General features: G+C 40.7%; 1 protein-coding gene across 4 annotated transcripts in view; it reads left to right on the top strand.

Annotated features, from left to right (window-relative positions):
• The window catches only part of dab2ipb (DAB2 interacting protein b), a 109,578-nt gene that overhangs the window by 11,889 nt on the left and 79,035 nt on the right, over nt 1–18,654 (top strand). For 2 of the 4 annotated variants that reach the window (XM_054612195.1, XM_054612194.1), the window contains exon 1: nt 9,659–10,129. The exons of 1 other annotated variant lie outside the window; for it this stretch is intronic. In XM_054612195.1, coding sequence (XP_054468170.1) covers nt 10,006–10,129 — 124 coding nt within the window. In that variant the 5' untranslated portion in view covers nt 9,659–10,005. Of the gene's footprint in view, nt 1–9,658; nt 10,130–18,654 lie in introns of those variants that run through there. One more of the 4 variants, XM_054612198.1, reaches the window with a different exon arrangement.

The raw sequence follows: 18,654 nt of genomic DNA, 5'->3' as shown, positions 1-18,654 counted from the left end.
AATTTGTTGAGTCATCTTCATTGTATTGCATTTGTTTCAATAGGACCGCCTCTATAAGATCCAGACTCTCTTGTGTGTTTGTTCATTTGTGCGTTCATGCGTATTGATTCCCGCAGCACATCGACTACAATTAGAAAGATAAAGCGGGTGCTTGTGTGCCAAACTATGTACAGGCAGTAGAGAGAGCTCAATCAAACAGTCTGCACATTTGCACATATCAGAGGTCGGTTGGTTGATGGATGGAGAAGTTTAACAGTAACATTAATTGCAAGCTTCAGTATTGCCTGTATCGCTGCCAAATCCCAAGTCAGTCCTCCGTAGTCTCACTCTGTCGGCCACTTAAATTTCACATGGCCGTTTAACAAATTATGCCTTTTGTTCATATGACAATGGCGTCTCTGTGGCTGAATGGGAAGTAGTGACCCATATGTGGGCTGTGACTGAATTCCATAAATTACAGAAATAACAGAATAAAACGGAAAACAAGATCAGATATTATGAGATATGTATATTTAAGTAACCCACTCCATTAAATGCCACGTCTACATTTCAACACAGGCGTGGTTTGTTTGGTCCCACATTTGCTTTGTTGCAGTACAGTTTTGCGTAGCACACAAATGTTACGTCAGCAAAGAAAAGAAAGTGAGCACAGAACGAGAAAATGGGGATTCTTCCTTGCTCATACAAAGAGAGTGGGGGGTGTTATAAAGAGCAGCAATAAAAAGCTTAGGAATGAACTAAAGAGGAGGATAATTGAAGCACTGCAGTCCCACTTCTGTAATGACATGTTTTGTTACCTATAAAACCGGCTTCCTGGCTCTGTTTCTCCTCTAATTTTTTTCCTTTTCTTTTTTTTGCATCTTTATAGCCTGTCCTGTCAGAGCAAAGACTATTACAGATAAGACTTTGGATGAGTTATCGGTGTCATATTTCAGCACCTTGTATAAACTCTTTGCTCACGGCAAAAATGTCATGCAGGAAGTGAATATTATCCAAAAATGGATTATGAGGTCACGCATGTGCAACTCAAACATCCAATACGCATGTTACGGAAGTTATTGACAGTGATCTGCCCTCATATGGGACACTAAGAGATTTGAGATAAGAGATGTGAGTTTTATTTTGTAGCCTCATGTCATGAGGCATCAAACTGTTTCTGCTTCTGTTCTTCCATCCCTCTTCTATGGTTGTTTGAACTGGAATCTTAAAGTGGCCCTATTATGCTTTTCCACTTTTTCCCTCTTCTTTAGTGTGTTATATATATTTGTACATGTAAAAGGTCCGTAGAATATAAAACCTGAAGTCCACGCCTAAAAGGAGTTACCCTCCCCCTCAGAAGCTCCTGAGCTGCCTGAAACGGCTCCATTGAATTCTCTCCTTCACTTCTGTAACTTTATGAGGTCACAATGTTACGGAAGTGACGTACAACTCCTTTCCGGCTAGTTTGGCGAGAGAGACGGAGCTGAAGCTCCGGAGGAAGAGGTTTTTGAAATGTGAAACGTTCACAACAGAGCGGGTTACCTGACCAATCAGAGCAGACTTTGCTTTCTGGAGGGAGGAGCAAACGCTACGACGGAGCGTTTCAGGGAGAGGGTGAGAAGAGGTGCCGCAGGACAGCCAGGATGAGAAAAACAAGGAGGATTATGAGCATTAACACATGTAAACATTTTGTAACTGCAACTTGAGATAAAAATATGTATCCGGAAAATAGTATAATAGGGCCTGTTTAAGGGGAGTTGGCACGTAGATTAAGGAAAAACAGGATCACTGAAAGGAGATGGACAGCACAAACCGGAGGGAGAACTTTCATTGTATTAGTGTTTTTGTCTGCAGGTAGGATCGATGAAGCCTCAATTTATTCGTCTAAAGTAGAGATGAGTATCCAGATGTGGGCTGGTGTGTCTAACCATGCAGTCAATAATCCATTCCCGTGTGCGTGTGTGTGTGTGGGTGTTGTTTTGCTGGTTCCATTGTGTTTGCAAGCCGGGCGTTTATTTGTTTGATCTACAGCCGATTGATTTCCCTATGTAAGCATTCTCTTAAATGTGGGCTATTCTCCCTGTAATCCTGACATTGTCTCCGTGACGAGCGCTGCACATGGCCTCGCTGTGTGTGTGTGTGCACTGTCGCTCAGTGTGAGAGACAGAGAGACAGGGTAAAAGTATTAAGGTAGGATTACCGCTGAAGGCACGTTAACAGCTAATAAACTGCCAGCTGTTGTGATAATCAAGTCATTAATCAAGCACGATAAATGGTAAACATTCTTTGGTTCCAGCTTTTTTTAAGTGTGTTGATGACTGATGATCATACAAAAGAAGATTTGAAGATGTTACTCAAAACTCTGAGGGTGCATTTTCCTCAACTTTCTCACCCGAAGTTGATAATTCAATTACTCAAGACAAAGAATTACTGACATGTTGAAAGTATCAAAATAATTTCCTGCAGCCCTAGTTCATTTTTTGTGTATATATTTATTTCTATTTCCATGTACACGTTCGTCTTTAAACTTATTAAGCAAATTCATTTTAAGTAAATCGGAGCACTTTCAGTCATAAAGTAGCCATTTCTTGCTCATTGCAGTGACACAGAATTCAATAAAATGCTTTTACACACTCTTACTATGAGCATTGGTCGAGAATTTCAGGTTAGATGTTGTTTGCATTGTTGGATGCTGTGTAAGACGATGAACGGAAATGGTATTAGCGACCTCAAGCTCTTATGATTCTCTCTCTGGTGTGAGCTGTACTATTGTGTTTTGGGTCCATGGGGGTATATGAGATCTGAAGCCCACCAGTGGAGGAGGGAGATAAGACCAGAGGTCCACAGGCACAGGAGAGACCACTGGCTAAGCTCAAATCTGCACTGCCAGACTGCAAATAAGCACAGTAAGGGATAATTGATACTAAACTTAGAGGTGGTAGCATATTATATTTTTAAATATTACATAACACTCATGCTCATGCTATTTATTTCCATTATTTTAGGGCTTTTTTTGTTTTGTTTTAAAGAGCCAGTGTGTAGCATTTAGGGGGATCTATTGGTAGAAATGTAATATCATATTAACAAGTATGCTTTCTTTGGTGAATAATCATCTGAAAATAAGAATATATAATATTTCCCCCTCTATTATGATATACAGAATGTGTATACTAGTTGCTTGTGACTGAGCATGATGGTGCATGAATGTGTAAAACTGTGTGTGTGCCTTTGTGGCACATTTGGTCCGTCTGTTCTCATCTCAAGGGGTTTCTTAATTAGCGAGACCTCTCTCATCTCCCTCTCTCCCTCACTATTTATTTATGCTCTTTATTTCTTTAATCATTGCTAAGCTCAGCCCACTCCATATTGCACGTCTGTGTGTCTCTGGCCAACAGTGTCACACAGACTCCTCTGTTCTCTGTCCGTCTCTCTTGTCTTGTATAATGAGTTCTGCTTGGGATAGTACATTCTGCAATTTGGCCTTTACTCCGGGGCCACGAGGGATCGGGAAAAGCCTGAATGAGAGGACGAAGAAAAAGACAGCATGGATAGATGGCACCAGTCTGTCACCATGGCACCATGCAGTATTAAGTTAGTGTGGAGAAAGTTTGAGTTCAGAGAGAAATTCTTTAATGACTGGCTCTCTAGATATGGGAGTCGTGGCCTTCCTTGAAAAGAAGGCGAACACATTCAGGGATGTTCCGAATTCCGTGTCACTGTGTGTTCATTAAAGGTCAGCTCAGATAACCAGAGGTTTTAGATGGGCTTTGATCTTCTTTTGGACATCCCTTTAATCAACTCCGACACTCCGCTTTCTTTGTGACGACAACATTTGCTCGGGAACAGACAAGCCCCCCTCTATTATCTGTTATTAGAGAGGGTTGGTTGATTTCTCTGTCCATCTGTTTGTCCTCTCTCCGCCAAATTTCTGTGGATTCATTCAGCCTCGATTGGACAGTACTATTAAGATGTCGTTACTGCGTTGCTGTGTAAACTAAAGCCAACCACAACCAGAAAATGAATGTGAGTCTTGTTCAGTGCAGTCAGAGTCTTCTTTATTTCATAAGGGAATTACATTTTTTACTACAATGTGGTGAACCATGTTGCAGTAAATACTGTCTCTGTCGTGGGATGATCCACAGCTAATCCTGCAGTGTATTTCATATATGAAAGCCATCTAGCAACAGCACAGTTTGCAGTGTCATACATTAAACGGACCATCAGTTGTACGTTACCATGTTGTCCACAAGGGGTCAGTAGCAATACAGTTTTGATGTGCTGTGGATCACACATAACACATAAATTTGTTTGTGTGTATATATATTTATATATCTCTCTCTCTCTCTTTTCCTCTATATAAATATATATGACCATGTAAATGTAAAGTATGCTCTTGTGTTATTAGTCTATTATGAATAGTTTGCACAATCTATATTTATATGAGCTGAAACAGTAGATTAATCTCTTAGTCAAAAGTTAAAGTCTTTAATCAGCTTGTCATTTTGTGTTGCCTTATTTAATAGAACATTGAATATCTATGGATGGACTTTGGTTTATTAGACAAAACGAGCACTTTAATGACATTGCCATGGACTTTAGGAAATTGTGAAGGTTACAAATATTTCCTGACATTTATAGACTAAAGAATAATTTAAATGAAACAAGTGTAAGCTGCAGCCCTACAGTAAATCCTACCTCCATTAAAGTTATAATGTTCGGTTTTTGTTGAAACTTATTCAGAGAGTTGTGTTGATATAACGGTACGGTCATATTGGAGGTTGCAGTTTGTGTGTTTTTTTTTTTAATTGTGTTATGATATACTGACAGGTGTTTCTATTATTTTGTCCAAATCCATCAAAACCAATGAGGGTAGGCTAGATTATAGAAACACCTCTCTATGTAATGCAACACAGTTCAACAGCAACACCACCTTAGTTTTGCCTTATCAGGACGAGAGAGAGAGAGAGAGAGAGAGAGAGAGGTCACATGACATCTATAAGTTAGCTGCTGTTTACACCAACACAGCAGTGACTTTATTTTATGTAATAAAGTCAAGTTGTCTTTTAGAGGGTAAACTATTATCAGCCCAAGGAGATTTACGCAGCAGAATCCATCAATTTACTCTTACCCGATGCTTGTAATCCATACCAATATATGTGTTGTCATTTCAAGACTAACAAGGTTTGTCCGGACTCTCAATCCTTGAATCTTGATGGTTTCTTATCACCTGCTGGTCTGCTCCGTGACTCATTCTGAGGTGTTTTTGTTCTAATGGCGGGCTATATTTTAGATGTAATAGCCAGTGTGTGTGTGTCACTCTCAGTGTGAGACTATCCATTTTGAGACAATAGAGTGAGCTGTGCTGAGAATCGATACATCTCTCATTTATTTTTTTTTTTTCTTGCTACCAAAGTCAAATTAGTTTCATTTTCCCCTCGGCTGGATACGACACCAGCTTTTCTAAGTAATGTTTTAGAGCTTAAAAAGTTCAGGATCTGTCTTGGTTTGGGGACATTTCACTTCACAGCAATATATCTGAGTCACCAGTGTGCATTGTGTTTTAATTTGAGTGTTCATATGTGTGTAATTGAAGTTGAGGGTTTGGTTAGGGGGTTGTGTGTGAAACTAGGGCAAAGCTGAGCATGCGTTAAAGAAATATAAATGTATAGGACATCTATAGGAGATTGTTTCTTGCGATACAGCTCTTTATGAAAATATGCTACCATTCAAACGATGGATGTCATTGTAACTAAACTACGATCTAAAACTGGTTTTATTTTTGCCTGACTAAAGATGAACACATTGAACTCTTTCAATGACACACTTGCACTTCTCCTTTGTCTTTCTTGTTTGCTTCCATGTGGATTCTCATCCCTCCATTTGTCTCTTCAACAGGTAATACATGTTTTCTTTGACCTTTTTTATTCTTGATGTAATGGGTAGTTCTATTCGCAACTCCCACGTTTCTTTCTGGTCTCTTGAGGTTCGACAGCAGACGTAGCCTTTCCTGCAATTTCTGAAGAATCCTATTGTGTTTGAGTGAGTCATTTAGCCACACACGCTCCAATACACCTTTGTCGTTGAGCCCTTGAGTGTTTTGGTCGTATGGAAGAACAAGATGTCACGTCATGCTGAGGCTCAGCATAAATTCACTTGCAAACACCACTCTCAGATGCTCTGGCTCTCGCTCTATGGTTCTGTGCTCAGCACACTTAGAGGCTCCCGCTGATCACAGCAGTAAACTAAATGCATTCATCTCAATATATTTCCATTTAAGTCATCAGTGCCTCCTGCAAGACTTGTTGTTTCCAAACCTTTTCCATTCTGCTCTCACGAAGTAACAATTCATTATGCTGACTGGATGGAAAGAGGGGTATTAAATACCTTGTGGAAATGCCTGGTTTTTTTTTTGAAGTGATGCCCATTAAAGTGTGTAAAGAAACTTGCAGATCAGCATCTTTATTACACCCCGTTGAAATAGAAATGCACGCCACCATGTAAGACATGGAAGATTAGGCTGCAGATGGTCAACATTTTGGTCATTGTCTTCAAAAAGACCAAAACCAACAATGTGTCATTACGTCTTAATGCTGTCTTTGACACACAGGCCCAAGCCCATCGGTTTGGGTTACAGACCTATAATTTAATGTTAAAAAAAAAAAGCCAAATCATGCCTTTAATTAGCTTGGCACTGTAGCTTTTTAGCAAACGCTAACCAAACAGAACTAAATGGTACTTTGCTGGGGACTATTTTTAGCAGTGGATTAATACACATTTGGTACTTGAATGATTATTAATGGCAGCGAAACAGTGTTTGTGGGATCGACTCCATAAACTGTAATGTTCCCGTTCATTGTGGTGAGGGAACTGTACCCTGGAGATGTTCTAGTGCAACAATGTGTTTATTAGGCTTTGGCAGCAGAGGAAACATCTTTTAGTTGATCAACTGAATGTTGGTTTTGGCCTTAGAATATTACAGAACTTCTTGTTGAATCGCCCAGCAACAAGCATATGAATAACAGTTACAACAGAACTGTTAGAATGTCTTCTTTTTCCATCTTATTTTTCATCTGTGGAGTATTTGGCTTCCTCTAATGTAGCCAATTCTTCGATTTCGGGAATAATTGAATCAATGATCATTGCTCGTTTGGGTCTTCCTATCCCATACTGCAAGAGTCCACAACTGGCATTCACATTAAAACCATAGCCTGTAGTTTACTTTACCTTTTTTTTTCATGACTTGTTATTAGCCCCATAGGAGACCAGCAGCAGCACACTAACTCTGTGTGACCCTGATTCACTGGTCTGCCTGTCTATAGGCTCCTGGCCTGTCTTACAGGAGCTCATTGTAGGTAGCTATTCCCACGGGAACCATCACACAGGCAAGAAAAATCAATCCGATTTATAATAAAAAAAAGTAGTCCCATCCCCCCTCACACCAGCCACTACTGGTTTAGTTGTAACCCATGTTTGTGTGTATTTATACAACGTTACAGGCTAGGTCTTAAAAACCTTTTTATGTATGTCACTCGTTTCTCCACGAGACAGAGAGAACATGTTAACAGTGTCTTCAGGGTGTTTTCATGAGCCTGAAGGCCTTTACATTCCCTCTGCTACCGGGCACGAGGCTCCGTCCCGCTCTGGGGTGACGTCTACCTGCTAATGGTCCAGTTAAATACTCTCCGTGGGACCGGGGGAACAGTTAAGCCTTATGTTAGAGACATACAGAGACGTACATACGCTGCGGCATTCTGTCATTGTGAGTTTATGGGCTGGAGGTAATGACAAAAACTCCCAACACAGCGTGAAGCATTATGGTCTGACTAGCAACAAGAGGCATCATTGTGAACAACTGAGCAGCCATGGAGGGAAGGAAAGGCAATGCAGAGGGAGAGTATGAGGGAGCAGGAGAGGAAGGGTTTAATTAATTTATTATTTTGTTGATTACAAAGAGGTTGAAGTTTGTTTCTTTTTATCCCAGGCTGTTTGTGACCATGCTTAGTCTTAACTGCTTTTGTTCGTGCGTCATTCGGTGATGTCTTTGTGGCCGTTCTTTATATATATATATATATATATATATATATATATATATATATATATTTCTATATATATTTCTGAGCTTCCTCAAAAGTGACTTCTCAGTCGTAGTACTGCACTTCTGTGACTTTTGTCTTGAATTTTCTTTCCTGTTTTGAGTCCCTGTTTGCGCTGATCTTTTATGTGTTTAATCATTATGGCTATATGATGATGTGCAGAAGATATCATAAGTTTTGCAGAGCTTTAAGACAAATATAATGTTCTTGATTAGTGGATGGATTTAGTCATTTTATTATTCTATTCATGTCTGTCATGAAACAGTGTTTTAGTTGTTGTCTATACTGGGGCAATAAGGTTCTGGAGGGTCCCTGGTAGAAAACCGAGAGTAGGGACATTGATGGATTCAGAAGGAACATTTCATCACATTTTCTAAATATCTGCTCAACATTCATTCATGAAAACATAGTTCAAAGTTTTGACACTGGACAAAAAAAAATCACTTTAAGTTGAAAGAAAAATAAGAAACATGTCGGGGGCTCTGCACTTATTTCAGAGTAGTTCCACTGTTCCACAAAGAGAGTTTTTAACATATACCGAGAAACTTTGTCCTCACATGTTACAACTGTATCGAAATTCACACTATTACAAGGAAAAAACCAAACAGGAGGAATCAAAAATGGTTTGCTCATGGTTATGCAGCTTTAATATAAAATTTTAAAGACAGTTATGCCCCTGGATTTTTTTTATGTAAGCAGAATGGGGAAAGTGCTAAATTCACACAGCCTCAGTGTGGACACACAATTGCAATTATGCATGTGTTTGTGTCTAGCTGTGGACTACAGTCCATCTGCCTGACCCTCTCCCTCAGAGCACACTGTGATTGGCTGTTCGAGGCTCTTCAACAGTCTATTTACATCTGCTCCTGATACGCCGCCACTCCCTGTCATGCCTTTTTCTTGCCCAGGGGGAAGCAAATTACAGTGGTTAAGTTGTAAAACCAGGAGCATGACTGAGCCTGTCACTGGATCAGGACTCATTTCCAATGGGAGGGTTTTTATGTTTTATGTCAGTCATGTTAACTGCACCAGATGCTGTCTTATCTGTGAGTCTGTACCAGATCAGTGCGCTTGTCGGAGAGAAGTGCAACCTCCTGCGATCTGATATCTCTCTTGTTGACTCCATTCCACTGGAAACCTTTATCTTTGCATGTTTTCTATACAACCCCCAAACTTTTTTCTCCTGTTGTTCTCAAACACAAAGCACACTCTCCTTCTCCGTCTGTTACATACACAGTCACGGGAGTTTAAGATAAATGGTTTTGGATGTACATAAGTATGTTTCAAGAGAATCCTTTCATTGCTTTATGAAAAAAAAAAAAAAAAAAAAAAAAAAAAAAAAAAAGGTACTGGCTTTCTGACTTGTCTATAAAATTCCTTTGGTGCACTGGGAACAGGAACAGCTTTCCTGTCATTCAGGATACACACTCACACAAGTATTCCGGACATCATGCCTCTGGGGTCCCACTGTGGGAAACTTTGAGGGGGAGTGTTCAAAGGTGGAGCTTTAAGTCTGAGCTTGCGGGACAGGACACTGGTCTTAAAACAGAGGCGGATGTTTGATGTTTTAATCTTCTCTCTTTCTCCAATGGGAGAGGGTTTCACGATGGAGTGGATCTGATCACCGCACAATCCACGAGGACTTTGTGGGTGTTTGATGGTTTAATCTTCTCTCTTTTCTGCAATGGGAAACGTTTTCACGATGGAGTGGATTTGATCACTGCACAATCCAGGAGGACTTTAACTTGAGTAGCTGTGATCGTCTGCAAGAGGGGACTCCTAAGTGAAGTTTGAGATAAACAGAGTTGCCGACCTGGAGAACGTTGCCTGGAGTTTATCAGCACTAGATACCAGATTGGAGAGAGGACTTGTTTAGAGTGCTGCTGAAATAGATATTGTTGTCGGCGGGCTTCAGGTTGGAAACTATAGCACCATGGCTGGGGTCACTAGGAAGGGGTCTGGGAGACCCTCGTACTACTACAGATTCCTGGGCAAGTCCCGACTGCAGCGTCAGCGAAGCCGGTCCCGCAGCCGCACCAGGCCGCCTGCCAGCAGGGGTAATAAATACTACTACCACTGCTAAAAAGTTCACCATGCAGCAGTTTTTAATCTCGTAGAAACCACAAGACTCAGTGTAGTAACTGTGTTCCTGCAAAACACCAGCTGATAAAGCTCAGCAGAGACAGATACTGCGGCTCACTTACTTAATTTGACAGTGTTTGTGTTTCTGATCAGCATTTGCATATTTGTGGTGGTATTTCTCTTTGAATATGTAGGATGTACTGTGCAAGCAACACTTTTTTTTCCCTGACATATTGTTCATGTTAGAGTTACATTTACAGTGACATTACTTTTTTAAACCCATGGCAACCCATCTGCTCTTGCCAATGTGTTTTTTCTTCTCATGCGTGTGTGTTTATGAGAAACACAGTGAGATGACAGTTTGCCGTCACTATTCACAAGGTGCTGCTTCTCTCAAAATTGCACCACCAACACTTGACAGCTCACAGCAAAGTGTCAACACTCTGTTCAGGGCGGTTTGACTGTGAAAATTTGAGTGTCAAAAAACACATTTCAAGGCAGTAAGTTAGTTTTTCTGCACTGAATAACTTCTTCTTTTTTTTTTTCTGTCGTCCCATGTTCTCCAGCACTCGGTTCCTTCACTTTGCTGCCTTTTTTTGTTGCCTCTCAGTACTCTTATAGTCGCTGCTGGAGGCAGCGTTTGAACTGCAAGGTTAAAGTGATAAGTCTAGCCTCAAGGCTTAGCTCAAGCTGCGCAGAACAGAAATATCTCTGAAATCTCCCGCTGATTGATTTTTATTCCAAGTGAATTATTGTAACTTGCCAACCGAGATATTAAGTAAAAAGACTTGCTCATCTGTTGCTCTATTTCTGTGGATATGATGCAAACTTTCTCGAGACAAACAGCAAAGGCCGGAACACATCAGGCTCAGTTTCGCTGAAACTGAACCTTGCTCATTTTTTTGTTTGTTTTTTTTGTCTTTTAGATGACTTTTATTATGTAAGTATAGTTTGTCTTCTATAGTCAAAGACAGACAAAGGCCGCCATGATCACGAGAAAGAGACACACAGAGTTTGCAGGTGCCTGATTTGTTTGCTTCTTTATCTGATGAAAGAGTTGCTTTCAAGTCTCCCCTCTATGTAATTCAGTTCGCAAAAAAAAAAAAAAAAAAACACACACACACACACACACACACACACACACACACACACACACACACACACACACACACACACACACGTGCATTTGAGGTTATGTGTAAAGACCCACACGCCAACACACTCCGCCTTGATCTTTGTGGCTAAGTGCGAGCTCCCCTCACAAAACCTTTTACACACCACACACGAACGCAGTGACACGCAGACAGGGTGAGTGGAGGTTGTTCCCAGATGAAGAAAAAAAAGACCACTTTCAAGAGCAATGCACGCTTTGAGTCTTGTGGTCGGAATAGTTGAAAGAAGTCTCGGTTGTGCTTTGTACGTCCCTAAACTTGTAGCTGCGTGCGGTTGTGCATCAGTGAATTCTAGAGACTTTAATGTGGATCAGTTGGCAGGATTCATCAGACTGTGAATTGACCTGATCATATAATAATAATGATTATGGAAGCAACAAAGAAAGTTCCAGCTTATGTCTTTGGATTCGCCACATAGGCAGTATTATATTTTTCATATAAAAGTAATACTTAATGCAACAAGTGAGTCATATTCCTCTTCTGTTTCGCTGTCTTAAAGGTCCAGTGTGTAGCATTAAGGGGGTTCTATTGGCAGAAAGGGAATGAAATGATAAGTTGTTTTCTTTAGTGTATAATCAGCGGAAATTAGAATTGTTGTCTTTTCGCTAGCTTAGAATGGGCCATTTATGTCTCCATACTGAGCATGCCTCTTCATGGAGTCCACTAGGTTGCACCGCCATGTTACTACAGTAGCCCAGAACAGTCAAAGCCAAACATTACAGAAAGCACTGTATTTCTCCGACAAGCTTTGCACACACTTCCGTTGGTCGCAGTCTGCAACTTCACCGCTGAATGCCACGAAATCCTACCCCCCTTACCTTTACAAGTCTTAAAAATGTTTTTGTATAACAGTGTATCAAATGACCACTTGTATGTGAAAGAGAGCTTCAATAGCATCTTTCAACACCATGTTTTGGGTTTTTTTACAGCTTCAGCCCAAACGTGTCTTATTTGGTTCAGTCCCAAAGCTCTCATCAGTCCTTTTCCAGCAGTGGACATCTGTGTTCAAAGTCAGAAACTAGCTAGTGAATATACTGGAATAATTAGCGACAGTAGTTATTTTATGAGTTAGTGGAGACCAATACTTGGGATTCACAGATCTGTCTTTTTATGTTCCCATACTGATGGTGAAACCTCGGATTTGGGCATCGGCGTATCCCCTTTACCAATCCATTACCAGTGTTTGATTAAACCGTATATTAGAGTGACTGTGATCATCCTGGTATGTGATATTTATTAAAATAATGGTATCCAATACCAGATCGTCACTGGCCCATTGTCTCTTATATTGATCGAGGTATTTGAGTCAGTATTGGACCAATATCTGATATCGGTATCAGATATCAGATATCATCTCTTACCAAAACAGAGCTACCATAAGTGCCCACTACCATAGTGTTGGAGTAGTGTTTCCAGATTGTTTCTGCTGCACTTAAGTGGCAGTTGCAGGTCTTTGTCATGCACATGAAAACAAAAATCCAATTTGAAACCCGGTTACATTTGGCCAAGAAATGTCCTTTATCCAGGATAAATCCAAATCCTTTAACCCCCTTCCTCGATCATGAAAACCAGGTTTCAAATCAGGTTACTATAGAAAGCCAAGTACTTTGCTTTGCCAGTTATATGTTTCAGTAGACTACGAAAAAAGCTAATAATAAAGAACAGCTATTTCCATCTGGTGGGTCGTATTTCCATAAATCCACTATACCACTATTGCAATATTTATGTATTTATCGAATTAGATAAACATGATTTGAAAATCGTATTCGAACTGTCCGCCTCTCAATATATGTGGTGTGTTTTCTCAAAAGACTTTTCTCTCAAGTAAACACTTCTAAGTGCCTGGAGCTACAGATGATGAGATATCGCTGAAATGAGTCTCATTGGAGAAGCCCAGCAGTGCTGTATAAAGAGGGTGTTTTTGTTCACACCACAGCCTTGGAACAGCTATGTTGAGTTATCTAGAGGAAGTTACTGTTGCCCCTCTTGGTGTATTTACACTGTCACTGGGACAGATCAGGTGGCAGCTGCATGAGCTCATGTGTTATTGTTTTCTCAGCATATGTGTGTGTGTGTGTGTGTGTGTGTGTGTGTGTGTGTGTGTGTGTGTGTGTGTGTGTGTGTGTGTGTGTGTGTGTGTGTGTGTGTGTGTGTGTGTGTGTGTGTGTGTGCGTGTGTGTGCGCACCTCAGCAAATCTTTATCTGTGAATGGAAAACGTATATATCAGTTCGGTTTAACTCTCCATATCACTCTGGATCCGTTTCCCCTTCTCCCGCAGAGGTTGATCACATTTACATACAAAATGACTGCTTATCTCAAAGAGAGAACGGGCAGAGAGACAGAGAGCACATTGTCTGTTCTGACTTGTTATGCTGCCGTGTTTCGAAACTCTTGAAGCAATCAAAGTCTTTGTTCTGAATTGTCCTGCGAATGGAAATTTTTCACAACAGAATTTAGAATCTAGTCTCGTTTTATCCGCAGTCTTTGTGTAAAACATTACATCTTGAAATGGTAAAGGACTTATAGAACCCACAGAAAAGTATTCTGGGCTCTAAACTAAACTAAACTAAACTAAACTTTCGTATCTCAAGAGAGAGAGACACTTTGGGGGGAAAATTAGGTCTCTGAAAAAGTGGATCAAAGTTAAGTGTCTGTCTCTTTCTTTCTTGCCTCAGATTTCTTACTTGGCTGAGTGGAGCCGTTATTGCTTGCCATTATATTGTTTTGGATGGTACCAGATAGGCTACCATCAGGGGTTGTGTTTTTTTCACCCCTAGATGTATCATCCAAACCAACTGGTTTCCTTTCTGGCAGAAATAACTCACCATTCTTGTTTTCTTTCCATTGATCTCCTTCTATTCTTTCTGACCAGTATTATCACTTAAAATCTGACTACACCAACTGGAAACGGTGTTACAGACACGTAAACATTCACACAGAGACGCTTCATGTACTATACTTTTGAAGGCCTTCATATACATTATATTCTTTCCTTTTCTTACACTTTGTTTGCAAATATATAGTCAGTCAGTTTCTGGTGGAGTCCAACCCGTTTTGTTTTAATGTGATTTTTTCCGGGGCCATTTTTGTCATTTAATTTAGCTATTTCAATGGTCTGCCTCCACAAGAATTTAACTCAGTAAATAATTAACTTGTCAAGCAAAATTCAAAATGTCTGTATGAATTGGAACTGGCAAAAAGTTTCGAGAGGCCACTCTTAGAGCTTCTTGTTGAAAACCTTATTTTTAGGGGTCTCCTCTAGTTGCCTGGCCCACCTTACAATGACAACGACACTTTGTGTTACATTCAAACAGAGCCAGGCTACGTCTTTATGCTAAGCTAAGCTAAGCTAACCGACTCCTGGCTCCAGCTTTGCATTGAGCGGGGGAACATAAGAGTTGTAAGCGTAATTTCCCAAACTATTCGTTTTAAAAGTGCAATCTGTGCTGGTTGACATTTCTTACATTAACGAATGATCAAAATGAAATGTAAGAGGACGAGGCGAGCAGCACTACATTTCAGGACAAGTCTAATTCTTGGTATAGCTCAGTATCGCATACAGTCTCTCAATGGGTCCGCATCAACAATGGTTGCATTCTGTTAACGCAGAGAAGAACTAAACACAACAAAGAAAGGAAAGAATTACAGGAAAGGGAAGGACATACTGAAAGGAACTTCAGCAGAGGAAGTTTAATGGTGAAAGGAAGACAATTACAGAACAATAATACAAATGGGGTCCAACTGTAATGGTATAATAAGTCCAGCACAATACGCCCACAGAGGTAAGCTTTAGACATGAAAAAGGGAGGTTTTACAACATTTCTGAGTACACATGAAAGGATCTGACAGCTCCGTGACTGTTCCGGTGAGAGCACCAAACATGCACAGCGCAGCATGCGGTAACAAGAAGCGAAGTAACAACTGCGTGGAACCCTGAAATAACACAACAGTAAAGAAAGAGTTACAGCCAGCAGCCTGCAAGAAAAGAGTTTGAACTCCTCAATAACAACTCAATAATGCATTACCACTGACGGTTATTGCACGTAATCATATTCTCAGTGGGTCATTATCAAGAAACACTTTTGATCTGTGCTACTGCGTCATGCTTAGTTTCTGTCAGGCTGTTTATGATGCAGCACGATCTTCCGTTTTTTGTGTGTGTGTGTGTGTGTGTGTGTGTGTGTGTGTGTGTGTGTGTGTGTGTGTGTGTGTGTGTGTGTGTGTGTGTGTGTGTGTGTGTGTGTGTGTGTGTGTGTGTGTGTGTGTGTGTGTGTGTGTGTGTGTGCGTGCTGATGGGAACTGAGGACAGACATAAGGCTGCTAGATGTGAAACACAACCACGACAACACAGACAATCACAATGACTCAGTGTGCGATGCCTAAGTCACATTTGTATACACTGGGAGGCTGGAATTAATGATTTGTGTCTCAAAGTGTTAATCTGATTTGTGTATAAAAAAGAGATTTAGAATTTAAGTTGTGCCAAGTTCAGAACTTAACTTCATGGCCAATGGAATCCCGTTTCCTGTTTTCTTTAAAAACAGATTAGCCATTTTGATCTTTTTTTTTTTTTTTTTGCAGTTTATGTCCGAGCATCCTCTCTGAGATTAAGGTCTTGTTTTAGTAAAAATAAAATGCTTTGCTAATCAGCATAGGGAACCTCATTCTTTGATCATTTTTTGCTTTCATTTTCAGCATATACATCAGGCTAAGGGGGCAGGAGAATATAAGAGATAAAACCGTAGAAAATAGCAAAGATAAAACAGAGGAAAAGTACTTTCCATCTACTTTGTCAGGTCTGTTTTATAGGATCCAGAGACAGTTGATATAGCAATGAAGCAGTGAAGTGAGACCGCCAGATCTCTCCTCATCATCTCAGTGTTTAACCCAGGATTACATTCTGATTTAAGTCTCATCTCTGGAGTCTGTGTCCTTGCCTGCCCCCTTTTTCCCTCTCATCCTGGTGAATCAGGGAGATGGGCCAGATGCCGCGGTGCTTCTGAGCACCCAAAAGACTCCGATAACAGGAGGACAGGTGCAGGATAATCCACCTAAATCCACATATATCAACTCAGATTACGAGAGCCAAAGCCTGGGAAGTATTTTGGGGGGTAAATAGTAGTAGAACTATAGAATATCAATGCAAACCCTCATCCTGAAAACAGCTTGTCGACATACAGCATGTGAGTATAGATATTTTCACATGCATGCGAGTATGCAAACAATCAAGGTTGGAAAATGAAGAGTGTGCTGTCATGATACTGTGTTTCTATAAGAGGGATTTGTTAAATCATTGTAATTCTTGTGTTTCAATAATAATTTGAAACAGTCCAGTTCATATTTTGGTTGGAATTCCAGGTTCTGGATCTAATACCACAATATGCAACACAAAGTGAGGAATGAGAATAAATATAGTGAGAAATGCATCCACAGCCCTTGAATAATCTCTCAAAAATCATGCATAATTGATACACATAACTACAACTTTGCCAATAATGTGACCCTGTTCCTGATGTGCAATATGTATTTTCAGGGGGAAAATATCTCATACAGCCATCATATATGTCATTTTGTAACATTATCAACTGACACCAAGCCTGCACAGGGTGTTTGTTTCATATCTGTGCGTCTGCTTGTGGATGTTATTGACGTTGGTACGACCTCAGACGGCCTTCGGAGGAATGTTGCTGCCGCGTCGACCTCTGCACAAACACAAACTTCCTCCTCCTGCAGCCCCTCTCTTCTCGTCATCCTCCTCCTCCTCCTCCTCTTCCTCCTCCACCGCCACCGCCAGCCCCTCTCCTCTGCCTTCCCATAACACTCTGAGGACAAAAGGCATGAGTGTGCCAAGCTAAACATGAAGCAGAGCCCCTCTCGCTGGATATCACTGGAACGGGGTCGAATATAGAATCCTTGTGCTTGTGAAAAAAAAAAAAAAAAAAATCCAGCTCAAATCCGCTGTAGTGTTGCTTGATGCTCCCAATATCTGATCTTTTACGCTGTTTAATGTGCGACTACGACTCACAAACTTTTCCGGATTTGTTCCATATCCCATATCGGGCTGTTTATTCTGAACTCTGGTCTAAATTTAGGCTGCTGTGATGTTATCACTCCACAGGCGACCTCAGAGAGGGGCACAATGTTAGCAGAAAGTTAAGCGACTGTTGACTGTTTCTGCACTAGTGGTTGTTGAAATGATTCTCTTTTACTCCCTCGTGTCCACGGAGTCGCTCCAAGGAGACGGAGCAGCACCTCTTTATCGCCCCATCATCTGTGCGCTGTGTAAATACCTACATCTCAGAGGTCAAAAGTCCAGCCCTGTCCTCACAGATCAGTGTTAACACATCAGAGTCTCTGTGTACCCACACATATGGAAGCGCTCTCTCTCCTCTCTTGTTCTCTTTTCTCTCCATCTCACACACCAACACGCGTTTTTTTAGTACCACAATTCAAAGCTGTAATACAGTGTGGGCCTCCGCTGTGACCTCCATTACACGGATAACTGTCCAGCTGGGAGTTAGATCTACCAGTAATGAGATTGTGCCTTCTGAAAAAAATAAATGAAAAGAATAAAAAATCTTTCTGGTAGATTGCTTGATGATTGACATTAATTCACAGTTTATATTCCAGAGACAGACGGAGCTTTTTTTTTTTTTTTTTTTTTTTTTTTTTTTTTTTTTTTTTTTTTAATGCAGCACAATCAGCCAGTCATGACAAGTTCTAGTTGTCTTGTTCTTGACGGGGGGGAAAAACTGCAAAGTGATGTATGTGTGAAGGAGGGAGGAGGAGAGGCGGTGTGGACCGAGAGAAAATAGTCCTCCAGGTAGAGAGAACACGGTAAACACAGCTTGACAGCCTGTGCTTTTTGCTGCACATTTCTCCGGCCCACAGAGAATGTGTGTGTGTGTGTGTGTGTGTGTGTGTGTGTGTGTGTGTGTGTGTGTGTGTGTGTGTGTGTGAGTGTGTTTGAATTCTCCTCTGATTTTCCCTCCTGTCAAAACACAAGAACTCTGCATTCTCTTTTGAGGCTATTTTTTCAGCACTCAGGTTATATGGACTAGCTGAACTGCCGACACATGCTGCTATTGATGACAGGATCCTGTACTCAAACTCTCATTATCTCGATGAGCACAGGTTGGATTATTTGTCCGCCTTGTTCCAATACCCACTTTATAGCGGCTATAATGAATATTTTAATATTAATAGTAGATCAAATGACTATGTGTATGTGAAAGTTGTTGCTCAGGGGGTCCCATTCTCCCAGTTAATCTTTACCCCATATTACTTAATTTAAGTTTATAAATTCACATTTTTTTTAAACCAGGAC

The sequence above is a fragment of the Anoplopoma fimbria genome, chromosome 14 (genome assembly GCF_027596085.1).
Source record: "Anoplopoma fimbria isolate UVic2021 breed Golden Eagle Sablefish chromosome 14, Afim_UVic_2022, whole genome shotgun sequence".
NCBI classification, from domain to species: domain Eukaryota; kingdom Metazoa; phylum Chordata; class Actinopteri; order Perciformes; family Anoplopomatidae; genus Anoplopoma; species Anoplopoma fimbria.
This window is presented reverse-complemented; position numbering and strand designations above follow the sequence as displayed.